Source organism: Myotis yumanensis, unplaced genomic scaffold (assembly GCF_028538775.1).
Source record: "Myotis yumanensis isolate MYYU_CA2020_CCGP unplaced genomic scaffold, mMyoYum1.0.hap1 SCAF_2, whole genome shotgun sequence".
Lineage (NCBI taxonomy): Eukaryota > Metazoa > Chordata > Mammalia > Chiroptera > Vespertilionidae > Myotis > Myotis yumanensis.
The window spans coordinates 216,988,095-217,008,978 of record NW_027223753.1 but is presented as its reverse complement, the minus strand read 5'-3'; the positions used below and the strand labels follow the sequence as shown (position 1 = coordinate 217,008,978).

The following is a 20,884-nucleotide window of genomic DNA, read 5'->3' as shown; positions in this document are numbered from 1 at the left end:
ATTTAGAAGTGTAGAGATGTTTGACAGTGGGTGGCTGCCCCAGACCCTGCCAGAGGGAAGATGTGCGTCCACATTATCTTCCTAAATCTGAAAAATCCTGAATCCCAAGATACGTCAGGCCTAGGAGTTTTGGATGAGGGATTATGGACCTGAGGTATTGAATACATTTTTCAATTGAATTGAAAGGAAAAATCCCATGTGACCGTGTTTAATGAGAAGACACTGCAGACACCAGTGTCTGACCACCTTGGCAATGGTTGCTAATGCCCCCGAGTCATGTGTCCTCTCTGTGCCCACAGCAGAGTGAGAAGGAGAGCTTGCTGAGAGAGCGAGACCACATCCTGTCGACGCTGGGTGAGACCAAGCAGAACCTGACCGGACTTTGCCAGCAAGTCTGTAAAGAGGCGGCTCTGAGCCAGGAACAGATTCAGATACTCGCCAAGTACTCGGCCTCAGACTGCCCACTTTCGTTTTTAATTTCGGAAAAGGACAAAAGTACTTCTGATGGTGCTCTTGTGTTCCCACCAATTCTGAGTTTACCGGAAGGGCCTCCTGCCACGCCACCTGCTGGGGGCCAAAGCCCCTGCTTCCCCTGCGGGAAGGGCAGTGGGTCAGGCTGCGTTCTGGCTCAGGAGTCTGGGCCGAGCTCCAGGGTGGCCCCAGAGTGCGCGGGGCCCTCGGAGCAGAGCCGGCAGAGCGCAGGCATCTCCGACTTCTGCCAGCAGATGACCGACAAATGCACTACTGACGAGTGAGCCTCATTCCTCCTTCCAGCCCCCGAGCCTCCTGCTGAAGCTCTGGCGTGTGTCTTGAGCCTCATCCAGCCATTGGTCTGCTGACAGGGCTGTTTCCCCTCCGTGGCCGAGAGGGCTTCTCTGAGGCCCCTGATGCCTCGACTCCACAGAGATGCAGAGATGCAGAGATGGCGGCTTCCTGGAGATGGAGAAGTTCCATCGAACATGTAGTGAGGCTTTTATTCTGTTTCAAAGAATAATAACTGTTAGTAGCAACTCTCCCCCTCATTCAAAATGCCAGAATGTGGACTAGCCTGTCCAGCAGCCGTGTAACTGCAGGCGCCTACAGGGTTCCCCGAGGAAGGACCCGGGGAGTCAGCAGCCTGCCCTGCCTGCGTGTGCTGAGAGAGCCTGGCCCCAAGAGCTGATGGGCTGCGCACAGTGGGGCAGCTGCTTGGCATGCCAGAAGCCTGGAGCTTGGCTCCTCAGCTCCTGCTAAAACCAGGGGTGGGTGGCCTACCACTGTGACCTTAAGCTCCCAGGGGCCTTGGGGAGCTGGGGCAGGCGGGTGGCCCAAGGCAGAGGCTCTGGCCTTGTCGTGTGGCTATTAGGGGCTGTGGTCATGGCAGCGGGTAAGAGCCACGGCTTCTCTCCTCAGTCTACCCAGCTGGTCCTTGAGGTCTCTGCCTCCTGACGTTCTGTCCCTTTGCGGGAAGGAAATGGGTGTTGGATTCAGGCAGTGTTGCCTTCAGCTTCTTGGACCCCAAGGGCTTGCCTGCCCCCCACAGCGCAGTGCCCTGCAGAGCCCGACGTCTGGGCAGAGGGCCACCTGCAGGACGAGGAGAGGCAGGCACTTTGATCTGGTTTTGAAATCCTATGGTTTACTTGTAAAAAGTATTATTGTAGATCTAAAAGATGCCTCTAGAACAACCGTATAGGTTTGTGAAACGGGATGAAACTCAATCTTGTTTCATGTGCATTTGAATTTGGAAACTAGAGTGAATGTTGCTCTGTTCCTGAATCTGGTGTCTCGGGGCCCACGGTCCTGGTCCTCTTAGTCATCCTTTGTGTCTGCCCGCCCTGTTCAATGCAGCTTTCACCTCTCAGTGCTCCCGCAGCACTGCCTGCTGTTACAGACTTGTTTGACAAGGAACGCTAGACTCTTGGCCTCCTACCATTACAAAAGCGTGTTCTCGGGCACAGATATGTGCAGAGCCCGTTGGAAAGGGTACGAAGGGGTGGTTAGGGTGTTTGGTTTAGACAGTACCTCACCAAGTCAGACACCCGAGGCTCCATACAGGGCGTCCTGAACCACGCGAAGGGCCCGTGGGTGCCGCTCCCGTGGGGACAGCCCTCGTCCGGGACAGCGAGCCTGAAGCAAGGCAGCCTTGGCTGAGAGCACAGGGACCACTGAGGACTTCAGACTCCTGGCCAGATGTGACCCTTTCTGATAGGCGGTGGCTGCAGGAGGCGTTCCCAGTCTATGTCCAGCGGTTCGTACAGTAGCTCTGTTACTGGCTTAGTGATTGTAAGAGAAAACTAGTTGGGCTTGCCTCTAGTCTAGAGCAGTGGTTCTCAACCTTCCTAACACCGCGACCCTTTAATACAGTTCCTCATGTGGTGGTGACCCCCCAATTTCATTGTTACAAATTGAACATAATGAAAGCATAGTGATGAATCACAAAAACAATATGTAATTATATATGTGTTTTCCGATGGTCTGAGGCTACTCCTGTGAAAGGGTCGTTCGACCCCCAAAGGGGTCGTGACCCACAGGTTGAGAACCGCTGGTCTAGAGGCTTTCATGAATACACTCAAGAATGTGTCAGGGAGAATGAAATTAGTTCTGTGCTAATGCATCCCAGCCCATAAAGTATGTGGGCACAGACATCCCCATGTAGCTGTCTGATGCTTATAACTTTAACTTCAAAATACGAAATAATATAAAAATACTTCTGGTTTACAAATGTAAAATCTAATACAAGCCAATGGAATCCTTGATTTCCTACCTCAGCGGACACTCAGCTGTCTGTCATACAAGTGTGCGGCGTGCGCGCGCGCGCGTGTGTGTGTGTGCGTGTGTGTGTGTGTGTGCAGGTGTCACATGATTTGCTTAATTGCCCCTGTAAATAACTACTTTGAAAGAGTCCTTTCTCTTTTAATGATAAAACCTAGTTGTCTCCAGAGTATATATATGATTTTTAAGGCACTTGGTTTAAATTGATCTCTACATATAAATAGCTTAGCATTAAGGGTTTATATTAATGATACTCCGATTATTGGCCAACTGTAAAGCATAGCATTGTTTTACTAGCCAGCATGGAATACAGGAACTACACTACCTCATACCGCCATGATTTTCAAGTTGTAACAGAGGGACAGGAAGATAAAAAAGATTTTATCTTTGTCTTTTGGCTGTAATTTTCTACATATTGCATAGGGTTACACACTTATGCGTATTTTAAAGTTAACTTCTAAAGAGGTTTTTTCCTAAAAGTGTGTTTAAGTTGATTTTCCTGAGGGTGCGGAAGACAGATGGCTGGGTTGTGTGAGCACATGTGTAGTGTTTTCTTCCTGCAGAAGTCTGGGAAGGTTGTTTTCAGTGTCTGCTGCATAGTCACATGGTCCCGGTCCCCAGGTCTATGAATCGGTTTTCTCAATGCTTGATGGTTTTTAAAAAACTGTTGTCTAACTCAGCAAAATAACATTACCTTAAATTTGTTATTTCAGCTCACCTATAGCAAATGATTTGTTAAATTGTTATGCTCAAAGCACATATGGATATAAATCTTGGTCCTCCATTTATAACTTTTATGACATAATTTACTGCAGCTTAATGTTTTGCCAGTTTTGAATAAGGAACTATATATATATATATTTTTTTTAAAATATATTTTTATTAATTTCAGAGAGAGAGGGAGAGATAGGAACATCAATGATGAGAGAATCATTGATCGGCTGCCTCCTGTACACCTCCTACTGGGGATTGAGCCCTCAAACTGGGCATGTGCCCTGAACAGGAATGGAACCGTGACCTCCTGGTTCATAGATTGATGTTCAACCACTGAGCCAAGCTGGCCGGCGGGAATTAAATATTTCTGACGTGGTAGACGATACAGACTGCATGTGGACTCAGCCCCTCACAGCTTCGAAAAAAATCAGACAAATGGCAACGTTATAATGAATTCTCAGGTGAACTTGTTTTGTATAAAACATCTGTTTTGAATTTGTAAGTATTTTAAAGGTTTACTAAGGCATGTAATAAACTATTCTTTGAAGCCTGTTGGGTAAATGAAAATTTAAAGCCATAATGGCATACTAATTGTAAATAAACATCTATTGATTTTTTTGTATCTTCCTTAATATAATTTTCTAACAATGCAATAAAACCACTAAATTTATATATTCATAGCCAATTAAGGTCATATTTCATTAAAACAAAACTTTCATAGTATTTAATTTATATTTCCTCCCTAATGTGCTTATCCAAATGTAGCAAAACGATAGATGTTAGTTGTTGGCAATAAATTGACAGTTAAATAAAATTCCCTAAAATTGCTTCTAATTGAATAGAGTTGTATATTCCATTTCCATTTCCCACTTCTGAGGTGACTTTACTAATAATCTCAGTGTTTGGTCAGGCAGTACTTGTCTGAGGGAGGACTTAATATTTGATGATGGTGCTGAAAACTGTGCCCAGACATGGGGGTTAAGGGAGCACAGCTTCTGCCTTGCTCCTGACGGACTGCAGTTGAGGCTTCGGGTGGAGATGTGGGGCTTTTGGAGGGGACACTGTGTCTCTAGTCCTGGGTTTTACAGACTCACCTGCTCAGGCACCTCTCCCAGGTGACAGCCTACGTCTGGCCAGGCCCTGGGCCAGGCTGGCCACCCAGAGCCTGCACTCCCGGTGTGTGCCTCTCCGGGAAACGTGACTCACCAGGGGGACCTGACATCCTAGTGTTGGGCAATTTCCAGAGTAGCAGGGGTAGGATATAGGACAGGGGACCAGGTGGGTGGAGGCCAGGCCCACTGCCAAGTGTCTGTGAGGCGCAAGGTGACCCTCACGGCAAAGAACCCACCACCCGAGATGCCAGGCACCCTCACCAGGCCCGCCTGGGGCAGGCTGCTGGGAGGTGGAGGAGAAATGGGGTGTCACGGGCTGGGGATCTCGGTGTGGGCCACGTGCCCGGAGAGGGGGCACCAGTCAGCCTGGCATGCGTGGGCACCGAGGCAGCGTCACAGTGGGGGAAGCCAAGCGCCTGGCAGCCCCAGGACGCCACCGTGTGGTCACCATGGTTACCACAGGTCCAGGCATCTGACGGCCCCTGTGAACACTGACCCTGTCGGGAGGCCTGAGGCCTGAGGCCAGGTGCAGGGGCTTTGAGGATGGGAGTGTGAGGGGTGGATGTCGCACTCTCTGAGGGGCCAGGAAGTAGCACCCGCGCCCTCTGCCCCCGCACTCCACCTGACTCCAGAGTTTTGGGCCATTTGAGAAAGAAGGTGGGCGTGGCACCCACCTTGCTGATGGAGGCCCGTGGGAGGGCGCGGCTGCACAGGTGAGCCCAGTGGGTTTGCTGAAGGTGGGCGAACCCCAGCCAGTCGCCCGGCTTACCCGGGACAGCGCCCCGGAGGGCAGGTCCCAGCACTTGGGCTCGGCTGGCCACCTGCTTCAACGGACCGACTAGAACCTAGGGCCTCCCTGGGCAGTGGGAGGAGAGGGCCACGGGGACAAGGGGTGCAGGGCATGGGGGGCGGGGGCGGGGGTCTAGGAAAGACCTGGAAGCTGGATGAGGGAGGGGCGTCCCCTTCATGCGCCTCCCCTGGTTTTTCCGTAAACACTGGGTCCTCATCTGCAGCGGCCTCGGCCAGGCCTGTCCCCGTGGCTGTGGCAGCGCCGGGCATGGCCCTGCTGTTCCGGACAGGCCATCCCGAGGAGTAACCCCAGAAACTCCAGACGTGCCACGATGCCCATCGCAGCAGCGTCCAGTGCAGTGGACAAGCCCTCAGAGAGGGACAGGTGACTCCTGTTCTGACCCTGAGCCGGCGTCCTCGAGGGCGGCCAGCGCGCTGCTTGGCTCTCCTGACCTTGTTCACTGACTCACAGCCGCCCCCGCGGTGGGCCCTGCGCTCCCTCCTCCCGGCGCTTTATCGGGTGCAAACCACCGCACAGACTTGGAAACGGCTGACAGCGCCCACTGCATCCGGAGCGACCATCACCTGCGCGTGAAAGTCTGTGAACAGCCCGCCAGGTGTCCGCCAAAGCCGACCAGTCTGGTGTGTGCCATTCGCCTTCACCGGGGCACGTGGAACCCGGACGGCGGCCACCGCAACCGAAAACGGTCAGACGTGGTTTTAAGAAACAAAAGCTACGGGCATGTCAGCCAGGAACCTAAAGGCAGGAAGTTATCTCACCAAGAACCGAAACCCAGGCCCCGGGACGGGCTCCCGCTCCCCCTGCGTCCCCGCCCTTCTCGACGCACTGGGCTTGGCCGCTGTGACGTCGTGATCGCCGTGCTGTGACGTCACGGGGCCTGGTTTGCTTGTAAGCAGTCAGGGTCTCACATGACATTAACCTGGGGAAGGTCTGTAGCCGTGCACTTTGGAACGTATTTTTTCTTACTTTCTTCTGTTCCTGGAAGTTCTCACAGTCCTGGCCTTGTCAGAACTCGCTGCGCGTGATTTTTCTTTCCACCATAGATGGCAGCGCAGCCCCGCCTGCACCCGGGAGCAGCCAGACCAGACCCAAGGCGGGTTCCTGTCCTCGGGCAGGACGCTCCCCGCTGCCTTTGGGGACGAGGCCAGTGTTCCCAGCCCACGTGCTTCACAGCAGATCCTCCTGTGGAGGCGCCGTCTCCCGGGAGCCCCGGCTCAGGCTGAGGAAGCAGCTTGGGGAGGTGGCCCCCTGTGCACAGCCAGGCCACCCCGGAGCAGGCGAGGTCGCCCGGTCCCAGCTCTGCGGGTCCCTGTGCGTCCCGAGGGCTCCAGGTGAGACGGGGCACAGTCTCCTGCGGTGCAGCCGGCGGAGGGCAGGCAGAGACCCAGGGGTGTGTTGGCTGAGAAAGTGAGTCCCAGTTACCTGTGCTGGGGCCACCTGGGTTCCCGCCCAGCACTTCCCGCTGCTGACCTGCGGCTCAGCCCGTCCTGTCTCCTCCCACGGAGGTGGGTCCACGTCCCCCTCTGGCGGGCCAGAGAGAGGGCTGCAGGCTCTGTGCGGGGAGCCCAGGAGGTGCCTTTCTCTCCCAGCACCGTCCTCCCTAAATGTGGAAACCACTGTGCCCGCGGCTGGGGTGTGGGGACCCCCCAGCTGAGTACGTGTAGGCACCTCTCTCTCCTGAGCCCAGAAACTCGCTCCAATATTCCCAGCCCCCCCCCCCACCCAACTCCCTGCCCATTGTTCCTTCTGCCGACATCCCTCCATCCACTCGTTTCCCTCACCACTTCCAGGATAATCCTTCTCTGTAACCAGGACCAGGGAGAGTGAGGAGCGGCAGGAGGCAGGTCAGAGCCTCGCATCCTCTTCTGTCTCAGACACGAGATGAAGGATCCTCTGAGTTTTGATGGAGGGTGTCAGGCACCAGATGAAACATCAGTGAGCCTAAGGAGAAAGGGCTAACCCCATCTCGGAGTTCATCCAGCGCCGCCACCCCTCACGCTCAGCTGCTTTACCACACGGATTAGAGCCAACTGCCTGAGTCTGCGGGTCCCGGCTCCCCACTCCAGTCACCGCTCCAGGTCACCTCCTCCTCCAGGTCACAGGCCCGTCCCCTCTCCTGGTCACTCCTCCTCTGGTCACAGGCGATTCTCAGGTCAGTCCAGCCCTGCCTCTGGAACTTTCTTCCAGGCCACTCCCCACCTCCCTGGGCCAGAAAGTGGCAACTCCACAGGGTGAACCCCTTTGAAGGTAAGAGGCGGGTGAAGGAGGGGGAGGAGCTCTTTGCTAGGACATCAAGTAGGGAGAACACCTTCCCACACAGGCCCCTCAGAAGGACCAGAGCAAGGTGAGTTTTCCGGGGGTGTTTCAGCGCGTGGTGAACGAGGCCAACGACGGTGAAAGGAAGTCTATTCAATACATGGTTTGGAACAATTAGTCATCTGTTTACAACAAATGATACCTTGGTTTTTATCTCATTTCATGCACCAGAAATAAATTCTACAAAGCTAAAGGAATTCATGCAAAATTCATAGAATTTAAAGAGTGTAGAAGAAACTAGGACCTCTCTAGGTGAAGGAAGACTTACTAAACTTAAACATATCAGTAAAACTATCAGGGCGAGGATGGATTTTATACTACTAGATAAAGCCTGATGTCTATAAAAGTCAGAAATAAGAAGCAAGTACTTTGGGGATATTTTGAATCAGCTATGAATCAGGTTCATTTTTCTTATTGTAAAATACCACAAAACTCAGTAATAGAAACCTCAAAACCACAGCAGCTAAATATGCAAAAACCATGATCAGAAAGTCACAAAAGACGGCACCCACTACTAAAGGAGCACATCAGAAGCATTTTCAACACTCGTGACCAGACGTGCAGATGCAGAGACTAAAAGGCCATTTCTTCCCCGCAAATGGAGACATGTAAGTTGTTCTCAATGAGAATGCTCACTGTCAGGCAGGCGAGGCCGAGGCAAGGGCACGCCCACACCTTGTAAGGCAGGTGCAATCTGCTGCAAAGGTTTTGGGGAAAAATTGGTAACATAGAACTTCAACTATTTCTGCCCTTTGAACTAATAATTTCATTTCTGGGAATTAATCTGAGGAACTAATCCAACTAATGGAAACGCTTTCTATGTAGGGGTACTCCTTCTCGTGTGTGTAAAGGTTAAGCTCGAAGCCCTTGTTAACATGCCACATAGTAAATCGTTCACTAAGGCCAGGTCTCCCCAGTCAATGGGATTTTATGTCATTGCTCTAAGATGCTTTTAATTTTTTTAATATATATTTTTATTGATTTCAGAGAGGAAGGGAGAGGGAGAGACAGAAATATCAATGAGAGAGAATCATTGATCGGCTGCCTCTTGCACGCCCCCTAGTGGGGATTGAGTCTGCAACCTGGGCATGTGCCCTTCACTGGAATCTAACCAGGGACCTTCAGTCCACAGGATGACATTCTATCCAATGAGCCAAAGCAGCTAGGGTGCTTTAAGATTTTTTTTTTTAAATTATAATAGGAGAAATGTAATGCCACAGTAAAGAAAGCAAGGTACATATTGTATGTATACAATGTAAAGAAAGCAATGTATACAGGGTGTCTCCCCCAAAATGTACAGCTGATAGCTCAACTGATGTTTCTTTCTTTTCAGATTTAACTCATTGGAATTAATAATTATTCAAAGTGTGTATACATTTTTTTGGATACCCTATATCTATAATAATAAAAGCATAATATGCTAATTAGACCAGACAACCTTCTGGTTGACCTTCCGGGTGAAGCTGGGGCTGTGAGGGAAGCCTGGGTCCCGGGTGCTGGCAGCCAGAGGGAAGCCCGGGTCCCGGGTGCCAGAGGGAAGCCGGTGCTGGCAGCTGGGGGAAGGAAGGCCTACTTTTTTATGAATTTTGTGCACTGGTGGGATCCCTTGGCCTGGCCTGAGCCCTCTCGCAATCCGGAACCCCTCAGGGGATGTCGGAGAGCTGGTTTCGGCCTGATCCCCACAGGCCTGATACAGACAGGGGGGAGCCCAATCCTGTGCGTTGAGCGTCTTTCCCCTGGTGGTCAGTGCACGTCATAGTGACCGGTCAACTGGTCGTTCGGTCGCATAGGCCTTTATCTATATAGACTAGAGTCTTGGTGCATGAAATTTGTGCACTGGGCTGGAGGGTTCCTCGGCCTGGCCTGTGCCCTCTCGCAGTCTGGGACCCCTCGCTCCTTACTGCCTGCCTGCTCGCTGCTCCTTACTGCTTGGTTCACTGCTCCTTAGCGCTGCTGTGAAGGCAGGAGAGGCTCCCCCCGCCGCTGCTGCACTTGCCAGCTGTGAGCCCTGCTTCTGGCTGAGCGGAGCTCCCCCTGTGAGAGTGCACTGACCACCGGGGGGAAGCTTCTGCCTTGAGTGTCTGCCCCCTGGGGGCCAGTGCGCATCATAGTGACCAGTCATCCTGGTTGTTCTGTTGTAACAGTTGCTTAGGCTTTTATATAGACTAGAGGCCTGGTGCACGAATTCATGCACCAGTGGGGCCCCTCGGCCTGGCCTGCGGGATCGGGCCAAACCCGGCTCTCCGACATCTCCCAAGGGGTCCCGGATTGCGAGAGGGCACAGGCCAGGCCAAGGGACCCCACCGAGTACATGATCGGGCCCGGGGAGGGACGTGGAAGGTTGGCCAGCCGGGGAAGGGACCACGGGAGGGCTCTAGGGCGTGTCCGGCCCATCTCGCTCAGTCCCGATTGGCTGGGACCCAGCAGCAAGCTAACCTACCAGTTGGAGCGTCTGCCCCTTGGTGATCAGTGCACATCATAGCGACTGGTCGACCGGTTGACTGTCTGCCCCCTGGTGGTCAGTGCATGTCATAGCGAGTGGTTGAGTGGCCTTAGCATATCATTAACATATTACGCTTTGATTGGTTGAATGGACTACTGGACACTTAGCATATTAGGCTTTTATTATATCAGATAACTATATATTTATGAAGTTCCATATACACAATAAACACTATTCTATAAAACCAAAAAGTAAAAAAGGATAAAACAGACCCCCCCCCCATTCTCATTAGATAAATACAAAAAGAAAATCAATTCACCAAATGTTAACATTAATACGGTTTTGTATAGTGGGAGTAAGGTAATTTTTTTCACTTTTTTCTGTCATTTTCCATGACGAGCATAGATTACTTTTAGAATGGTCAAAACGAGAACATTTTAACGGTAGTACACCCACACCAAATGCTCTCCCAGTGTTGATGTACATGATGTGATTTTACTCAGCAGAAATCCATTAGTGCCTAAGTCCACATTCTCACTCCAGGCAGCGACTGAGAAGAACATAAACCTATTCCCTTCACTCTGCAGTCTAAGCTGAAAGGTGGGGTAAGTGCTAACATTTCCTTTTTAATAAGAACAGTCTCGGTGCAGCCTCTCTCCAGCACTGAAATGTCACCGGGAAAGGGTAGTCCTTGACTTAAAAGCCGAGACTCGAGACCAATACATTCAGGTTCACGACTGAAACGAAAAGGCCTTTTCATTGCAAAAGGCCCGGACAGTGCAATGAGTCGCTGTGAGGTGGTTATTTCTGAAGATGAGATTTCCCCCCAGAAATGTTTGAAAGAGTGAATTTGGCAGCTGGAGATCATCCTACGGGTTTGGGGGAAACGGAGCTCTAATGGGATGAAGACACCAGAGGCAGGAGCAGAGGAGCGCCGAGGGCACCCGCAAGGCCGGCAGACTCCGGGTGTGCGCTGCGTCGTGAAGTCGGTGAGGCCTGTGAGCAGAGAGGAAGGGCCCTCCTAGGACCGACGGTCGTGCAGCTTCCCGGCGGCTGGCTGCGGGGGCCGCAGAGAAGATGGGAGTGGGGCTCTAGAAACGGGCTTCGCTGCCGCTTCAGGAGGAATGACATGAACACGATGAGCAGGGAGCGCGCACACGTCTGCCAGTGCCTGAGGCAGCTTGTCGGTCAGTTTTTTAAGAGCTTTCACGTGGACATCTGCACACTTCGCTCCTTCCCCAGCTGTTCTCTGGGGAAGGAGCTAAGTGTGCTTCTCCCGGTCTCTGCTGAATTGGCTCAGGTAGTGACAGGCAGCGGGGACCCATTGGTTGTCTGGCTACAACAGGAGCCCGCACCCAAACTTCTTGGAGTCACCTTCTGCTCCGATATGGTTCTACTTGGACCTCTGGAACATCAGGGGAAGGAGCTAAGTGTGCAGATGTGCAGAGGAAAAGAGTGACCTTTTTCTACAGGAACCTGGTTTTCTCTTGCGAGCTCATCCCGGGGTGGTGGGGCGTCAGTCACCTGAGGCCCTGGTCGGTGTAGAGCTGAGGCCATTGGGTGAATCACACAGAACTGAGGGAGGCTGGACTCTGTGGAATGGTCCATTCCTTACGAGGAGCCCGGTAGAGAAGGCGGGGCGGCGGCTGGTCCGGGCTGGTCCTCGGCTCTGCTGTCTTCCTCACGCTGGTGGTTTGTAGCTGGGAACTCCCAGCCGTCAATGGCGTCCTTGGCAGCGTTACAGGGTGACCTGCCATTCCCCTCCGTTCCGGGGGCGCTGGGCGTGGGTTGATGAAGGCATAGCCTCCGGGGTCACCACCAGCCGCTGTTTTCTGGAGCCCACGCGTGTTTATTCCTCCCCGTGCGCCCCTCACGAAATGCGAGCCGGCGCTCTTTCCTGTGATTCAGCTACAGGGAGTTTGGCGATATCTAGCAGCGGTTCTCAACCTGTGGGTCGCGACCCCTGAAAATACATCCTGCAGATCAGATATTTACATGACGATTCATAACAGTAGCAAAATTACGGTTATGAAGTAGCAACGAAAATAATGTTATGGTTGGGGGTCACCACAACATGAGGAGCTGTATTAAAGGGTCGCGGCGTTGGGAAGGTTGAGAACCACTGGCGGAACCCATAAGTGCATTGTGCAGGAGCCCGGGCTCCGCTCACTCCACGGGTCGCTTCGACCTGCCCTTTCACTCCCGGCCTCCACTCACTCACGCCGCCCGCCCGTGGCAGGGGCACGCTGCTCGCGGTTTATCAGGGACCTCACATCTCACTCTGGACTGAGCCTGAGAGACGCAGGACCGGCCAGGCTGGCCCGGCTTCTCCTTTACGTGCACAAGAGGGTGTTGGCCACGTTTTCATTCCTGCCTTCCGACGCGGGGAAAGACTGAGGGGTCTACGGGAGGACAGGACGTGAGCCAGCACTGTCCTGAGCCTCTCCCTCGGGCCCTGTGGGTTGGGGTTAGGAGCGATTGTCAAAGCCTCTGAGTTCCTGTGTTTATTCCTTCCTGGGGACACATGGGAAACGTGGAGAAGACGAGGGTGCGGTCAACATCGGGCAGGTTTAGGGCCTAAGGAGGTGGCCGGCATCGCGTCGGTCAGACGGGACTGCCGTCGAAGCCACAGGCACTGCTGCCACTTCTGTCTGAACGCGGAGTCGGTTTTCCGAGAGCCTGTTTCCCGGAGGGGCTTTCCGGGGCTCTTTTCTCTGCGCAAACATCAGAGTCGCCAGCGCGGGTTCTGGGTCAGGTGGTGCTTCTCCTCGGAGGAGGAGGCGCAGTTTGGTCCCCGTGTTTGGTGCCGGGGTTCAGTCCTGCATCGGCTTCTCCCGGGAGAGACTGCCGGTTTTCCTGACGCCGCAGCCTCAGACAGCAGACCCCACGCGTCCTGGTGGCGACATCAGGTGTATTGACGTCCACCCAGGTCAGTTCCCAAAAGCATATTACAGGTGTTTGTATTGACCTCAGAGAGGAAGGGGGAGGGAGCGGGAGAAGCATCAGTGATGAGGCAGAGTCATGGGTCGGCTGCCTCCCGCATGCCCCCCACTGGGGATCAAGCCTACAACCCGGGCCTGTGCCCCGACCGGGAATCCAACTGTGACCTCCTGGTTCATAGGTGGAGGCTCAACCACTGAGCAACCCAGCCAGGCAATGCCTTTACTAAGTATCGGTGTTTATGGAACATGCCTGTCTCCGTGTGTGTGTGTGTGTGTGTGTGTGTGTGTGTGTGTGATAGATATTTATACTGCACTCTTTCTGAACATCTTTGCAAAAAAAAACCATTTCCCCAAAGCTCTGTTTTGTCTTGTTTGTTCATCAGCTCTTTCTTCTTTAAATTTTTAACCTCATGTTCTTTCCTTTGGTTGATGATAGGAAAACTAAGGCTTGTGAAGAACTCTACTCGCCTTTCACAGCTAGAGGGTTCGCCTTCCTGGGGAGGTTGGGAGGAACTCAGACTGGACAGGTGAGGGCTCTCTCCGCCCAGGTCCAGGTTCAATGGAATAACGAGAAGGTGCAATAGCTCCACTCCCCACATCCGTCCAGGAACCCGTATTCCCGAACCGACCTGACCAGTCCTGACCCACGGCCTCACCTGAGGGTCCACCTCCTCAGCCCAGCATCTTCTCAAGTAGATGACACATGTGGACACACCCAAGGTCAAACGTGCATTTAGTCAAAGTCAAGGGACCCCACACGATGCACTTTGATGGGAACAAGACAAAAACAGAAACCCTCTCCCTGTCGCTGTCATAACCTTGGATTCTACCAGTGGATGTGTTGGCAAGCGCATTCGTGGGAAGTGAAATATTCCCCGGGGGGAAATAAAAACAGCAATTCGCTGGCCAGGCCCACTCACTGATGCCCTACTGTGTGCCTGGCCCTGTGCTGTCCTGCTGAGGTCACACTTCTGGTTTACTCTGTGGTCTCTGAGCCCCGTGTTCCCCAGCGGCTGTCCCGCCCACATTCCTGATACCTGTGCTCAGTGGATGGTTGAGACAGTCAATCAGCGGGGTGGTCCTCCCGCCTAGAAAAGTCGGCTCCTTCAGGAACCTGCGCTCTGATGGTGGTGAGGAGGGCGAGGAGGAAGGCGTATGTTCACGGACACGCCCGCTGCTGGTCTGGGTGTTTTCTCAAAATTCCCATGTTGGGATCCTAACCCACAGGTGGTGGTTTTAGGAGGGGGGCCTAAGGGGGTGCTTGAGCCACGAGGGCGGGGCCTTGTGGGGGGCGTGAGGGCTGCTCTGACAGGTGGAGTCCCCCTCCCTCTGCCGGGCGAGGACACGGGGAAACGCCTGCCACCTGGACCATGGCCCTCACCTGGCCTCGCTGGCCCCCAGACCTCACACTGCCAGCCCCCAGGACTGCGAGGAATTGATTTCTGCTGAGAAGCTGCTGGGTCTGGGGTGTCTGTTAGCAGCCCAAATGCACAAGGCACCCATGTGTGTGGAGATCTGAGACAGCAGAAGGCATTTCCCATGAGGCACCTGGGTAGGTGGACCTTCCCAGGGGAGTTTCCAGCCAGAGACAGACTCTCAGAAACAGCCCAGCATCTGACCCTCAGGGCCGTGGGGGCACGAGGTCCAGAAAAGAGGAGCCTGGCCGGGTGGCTCAGTGGTCGAGCGTCGACCTATGAGCCAGGAGGTCAGGGTTCGATCCCCGGTCAGAGCACAGGCCTGGTTTCAGGCTCGATCCCTGTGTGGGGCGTGCAGGAGGCAGCCAATCCATGATTCTCTCTCATCATTGATGTTTCTCTCTCTCCCCCTCCCTCTCTAAAGAAAACATACATTTAAAAGAAAGGAAAAAAGGAAAGAAAAGAGAAGATATTGTCAACAACGACCACATCGGCAGCTGGCCCTGACTGACCCGGGCTTTGGAGCGTCCGGGACGGTGGCAGGGAAATGCCCGGCGGTGGAGCTGGTTGTAGCGACAGAGCTTTGAGGCGACGGAGACCCCACGACGGGGCCAGGCCCCTTCTCAGGACAATGAGCTTCGCACCGAGCGCGGGGCTGACGGCCGAGCGGACAGGGCAGCACCTGCCCGAGGAGGCGTGTTCAAAGCCAAGAACTTGAAAGTGTTCATGTTGGAGTTGTTCTTCGCCGTCCTGTGGGCCAGCGGGAGCCTGATGAGATGCACAGGGTGGTCTGCAAACACGACATGGAACAGAAAAGCCGTCCTGAACCCAAACCTGCGAGCGTCACGAAGCCTTTGTAGTCGGGGAAGCTGCATTCTCTGGGCTCTGGGCTCGAGAGGAATTGCGTTTAAGCTCTTTGGGCGGAAGCAGAGCTGCTCCTGTGGAAACAGAAACCACGCAGTGTGGCGGAGCTTCCTCTCGCTCACGCTGTGCACGGTGTTGGCCCAGGAAGCCTGTCTGCACGGGAGCCTCTCCCCCGAGTGCCCGCGAAGAGCAGGCGTGGCGTCAACCTGTTTTGTGGGCTCTCCCCGGGGTCCCCCGACGACCACTGTCTTCATGGCTGCTGGCCAGTGAGACTTGGACCTGGAGTCCGCCCCGTGCTGTGGAAGAAGCGAGGGGGGCTTGCCTTCGCGTGTCCCTGTCGTCGGTCATGACGTGGCTCGTGGTGGAGCCAGACTCCCTTCCCAGCTGCCTCGTCCCGGGAGTGGTCCTATTGGCTCTCGGCAAATGGTGACAAAAGTGAGGTCTGGTTTTGGTCCCCAAACATCCAATGTGTTCCATCCCATCCACACTTCAACCCCTGCTCCATGGTCAATTCTGTTATTTATTTATTGAACTCTCACCCGAGGATATTTTCCCATTGATTTTTACGAGAGTGGGAGAGAGAGGGAAAGACAGAGAGAAACATTGATGTGAGAGAAACACATCGATTGGTTGCCTCCTACACGCATCCCGACCAGGGTCTGGGCCGGGGAGGAGCCTGCAACCGAGGTACGTGCCCTTGACCGGAATCGAACCCAGGACCCTTTGGTCTGCAGGCCGACGATCTATCCACTGAGCCAAACCGGCTAGGGCAATTCTCTTATGTTCTTATTCATCACACTAATATTACTTTTACTTATTACTGTATCTTAGCTTATGTCTCATTTATTAAAAGTAACATTTTTATATGAATAATATAAATATGACAGTGCATGGTTTTTATAACAAAAACAATATTACTAGTTATTTAGTTTTATTTTGTATGAAAGTTGTTCATCATAGAAAGGACTCTGGGGGCCAGCAGCAGAGGGGGTACACTGGGTTAGGGACCCTCAGTAGAGGCAGGGACAGGACTGGTTGCACCTGCCACTGCGGCCTGCATGGCCTTGCCTCGGCCTCTAGAATTGGCAGCTCTGAGGTTTCTCGTCTCTGGACGCTTTCCTCCCTATGTTATGTGCCTGATGAGGACTTTATGCAGAAGGAGGTAAAGTATAGGGGGTGCAGCACAGAACAGGGCAGGGCAGGCAGCATGCGGGAAAGAGGGGGGGCTTGGAGCCCAGGGACTCGGGTTCTTCTTGTGCTTAATGATTTGGACAAATCACTTTACTAGTACCTGGACATTGCTGTCTTCATCTGTGAAATGATGGTGATGGTGCTGATGGTAGTGATGGTGATGGTGGTGATGGTGGTGCTGATGGTGGTGATGGTGGTGATGGTGGTGATGATGGTGATGATGGTGATGGTGGTTGTGATGGTGATGATGGTGGTGATGGTGATGATGGTGCTGATGGTGGTGATGGTGATGGTGGTGGTGATGGTGATGGTGATGATGGTGATGGTGGTGGTGATGGTGCTGATGGTAGTGATGGTGATGGTAGTAGTGATGGTGATGATGGTGGTGATGGTGATGATGGTGCTGATGGTGGTGATGGTGATGGTGGTGGTGGTGGTGATGATGGTGATGGTGGTGGTGATGGTGGTGGTGATGGTGGTGGTGATGATGGTGGTGATGGTGGTGGTGGTGATGGTGGTGATGGTGATGATGGTGATGATGGTGATGATGGTGATGGTGGTAGTGATGGTGGTGGTGATGGTGGTGGTGATGATGGTGGTGATGGTGTTGGTGGTGATGGTGGTGATGGTGGTGGTGGTGGTGATGGTGATGATGGTGATGGTGGTGATGGTGGTGGTGATGATGGTGGTGATGGTAGTGATGGTGATGATGGTGATGGTGGTGGTGATAGTGGTAGTGATGGTGATGATGGTGCTGATGGTGGTGATGGTAGTGATGGTGATGGTGGTGATGGTGGTGGTGATGGTGGTGATGGTAATGGTGATGATGATGGTAATGATGGTGATGATGGTGATATGGTGGTGATGGTGGTGGTGGTGATAGTGGTGATAGTGCTGATGATGGTGGTGGTGATGGTGATGGTGATGGTGACAATGATGGTGGTGATAGTGATGATGGTGGTGATGGTGATGATGATGATGATGATGATGATGAACTGAAACCGACACACCCTTTATAAAGTTTCAATTAAGGCATCAAAATCAAACTAGTTTACGGAGCCTAGAGAGAGCTTGTGTGTTCTTCCAAGCAAGGTGTTCAGCTTTACATCTTTTATAGCCTTTGCAGCTCAGGAGAGAACTCAGACCTGCTTAAAGGATATATCAAATGCTGAACAGTTACGCACGTTGGGAAAGAATGAAGAAATGGGCTGCAGAGCAAGTTGGAGACGTGATGGGCTGGTTGTCAATGGGCCCCGTCTGGGCTCTTATCTGTTAGAAAACATATTGCGCATCCACACAATTTACATTTCGTTAAAGATTCAAAAACTCCTAGTACCAGCTAGCATGCCCTGGGTGCTGACTCTCTTCCATCTTCTTACAGGAGTAGAAAGGTGCTCTCCTACTGTGTGTTCATTGCTGTCCTACCATGTGTTCATTTGCAATGTAATCTGGAGACTTAATTGCTAGTCATTACATTGCTAGCTTGGCAGGGATGACATCAGAGGCGACTAAGTCTCCGGGCAGGAGCAGTGCTGGACTTGAATGGTCTTCGAGGCTCGTTCCACCCGTGGCCTCTATGACTGTGGGATGTGTGTGTGCTCCAGACGTTAAACAAGTGACTTCCAAGTGGATGCAAGTCCACGGCTGAGCGAGAGCTCGCCTGCGACGTAGCAAGTTCTGGTTCCTTCTTTTTCTCCTCGTTCTAAGTTTTCACCTACACATTATTCTCTGATTTTTTCCCTACTCTTCTGCACAGGATTCTTCCTTAATCCCAAATTGCTGCTTTTTGGTTATAAGCAGTTCCGAATCGTCATTGGCTGTTTCATTAAGTGAAATAAACATATCCCCCAAAGGTGGAATATACTCCAAATGAATGACATGGGGATATAGCATTAATTTGCTTCTAAGTCTTTGCAATCATGTATGTTAACGGGTTTAACTGATTTTTTTCCTCCAATGGAACGAGAAGCGGTTGTTAATTTTTATCACCTCCCTGAATAGACCTCGCCGTCCCTAACGGATGCATAACCAGAACTGCTCTCCGACGGAAGTCGTCCGTGAGGCGTGGCATGATCTCGTGGATTCCTGGCAGTGTCTGACCAGGAGGCATGTTTTCCCGGACAGCTCGCATTTGTATGCAGTTGCTCTTATACTTTCGGTCGCACATTTTGATTCTTAAGAAAAACAAACTTGTATATGACCTGGACACAATAATGTTGGATAGAATTAGACTGACAGAGGCCATTAAAGCTCCCTGCTCCCTTCCCGGCAAGTGAGAATTCACTTTGAAATGTCATCCACTCCAAGCTAGGACCTTCACAGCCTCCGTCGGCAACTAATTTTAACCAACACTTTCTGTCAGGATTTTGCCCACAAACAATGGAACTGAAAGGCCTCTTGTCATTGTTCACTTTTCAAACCTTCAGGAAAAAGGCAAACAATGGATTATGATTCTTCACAAGGTCACGAGTTTGTAGTAAAATCATGAGTTTAAAACGATGAGTCTCTTATTAAACTCATCAAACTAAGGTTGCCTATTGTTTGTTTTTTACTGATAGGAGACTGTTGACACTGGCATTAAAGGTGGGGTGGGTGAGTATTGGCTCAGGGGGGAGATAAGAAGTTACTAGACAACCTTTTTATCCACTCGTCTGCTGATGGGCACCTGGGCTGTTTCCAGGTCTGAGCTGTTGTAAATTGTGCTGCTATGGGCATAAGGTTGCATGTAGGCTTTCTGATTGGTGCTTCGGGTTCCTTAGGATATAGTTCTAGAATCACTGGGTCAAATCCATACTTAATTTCTTGAGGAAACTCCATACCGTTCTCCACAGTGGCTGCACCCATCTGCGTTCCCACCAGCAGCGCGTGAGGGCCACCCCCCCCCCCCCCTCACCAGCACTTGTCGTTTGTTGATAGCAGCCATTCTGACAGGTGTGAGGTGACACCCATTGTGGTTTAAATGTGCATCTCGGATGATTGGTGTGAGAGAGGCAGGAGTGAGAAGGAAGGGCAGGTGCCTAAGGGTTGGTCTCCACACTTTCCTCTCAGGACAGAGAATGCCTAGTGTTTCTCCTGGACCAACCCTGTGTTTGCTCAGACCGATGCTTTGGCCGGAGCTGTGTCCCCTCCAAATGCATCTTAACCCCTAGGAGGATGATCGTTTGATTGGACGAGGAAAAGTCCCAGGACGGGATCTCTAGATTTGAGAGCTTTCACAGGTAATTTTTATTTTTGAGGCGCTGGGGGGAGGTCTTTGAAATGAGGATTTAAAGCAGCTGTAATCCCCACAGTGGCCGCGTGGTGGCAGCCTCCACGGCAGCAGCGTCCTGCTGGCCCCCTGGAACCCGAGCCTGGAAACACCTCGCACACCTGAGAGGTGAGTCCCGCCCCCTCCCCTTCCTTCTTTTTAAAGTTAAAAACCAGTTTTGGTTCTTCCTCCCTTTTCAGAATTGAATGTAACCTGTTCACGGTTGATTGTAGACAGTCTCACACTGTCCTGCCTGTGGATCTCTCTGACTTTCCCAGGATTCCTGGGGAGAACGTGTCCAAGTCTTGGTTTAATAATTGGTTTGTCGTGTGATTTTGGGCGAGTGACTTAACTGCCTTCGTGGTAGCGTCTTCATTTGAAAAACAGGTTAATAACCTGGCGGTGGAGCAGTGGCGCCTTTGCCGGGGCTGTTTGAGGATCAAATAAGTTAAAAAGGCGTGGCGTGTGCTATAAGCTGTTCCTATTGGCTGTTACGATGCACCGCCTGGTATCCCACGGCGTGAGTGTCCCACCACCTGTCCCCGCGTCCCCTGGTGGGCACTGGGGCTGTTTCCAGATCTTAGCTGCTGTGACCTTAGGCGCACACGTTCTTTGGAATCAGTGTTTCATGTTTTTCAGATAAATTCCCAGAAGTGGAATCACTGGGTCAAATGGCAGTTCCACATTTAACTTTTTAAAAAAATATTTTATTGATTTTTTACAGAGAGGAAGGGAGAGGGACAGAGTTAGAAACATCGATGAGAGAGAAACATCGATCAGCTGCCTCCTGCACACTCCCCACTGGGGATGTGCCCGCAACCAAGGTACATGCCCTTGAGTGGAATCGAACCCGGGACGCTTGAGTCCGCAGGCCGACGCCCTATCCACTGAGCCAAACCGGTCAGGACACCATATTTACCTTCTTGAGGAAACTGCACACTGTTTTTCCAGAGGCTGCACCAGCCTGCATTCCACCAGCAGTGCACGCGGGCTCCCTTTTCTCCACGTCCTTGCTGTTGATGGCAGCCATTCTGACAGGTGTGAGGTATCACCTCATTGTGGTGTAATTTCCATCTCT

General features: G+C 52.3%; 1 protein-coding gene across 7 annotated transcripts in view; it reads left to right on the top strand.

Moving 5' to 3' along the window:
* Positions 1 to 15,448, top strand: part of BACH1 (BTB domain and CNC homolog 1) — a 44,633-nt gene extending 29,185 nt beyond the window's left edge. For 3 of the 7 annotated variants that reach the window (XM_070407301.1, XM_070407302.1, XM_070407299.1), the window contains one exon: positions 300 to 4,012. In XM_070407301.1, coding sequence (XP_070263402.1) covers positions 300 to 755 — 456 coding nt within the window. In that variant the 3' untranslated portion in view covers positions 756 to 4,012. The other 4 variants (XR_011470354.1, XM_070407305.1, XM_070407300.1 and 1 more) reach the window with 4 other exon arrangements.
* The last annotated feature ends 5,436 nt before the right edge of the window (positions 15,449 to 20,884 follow it).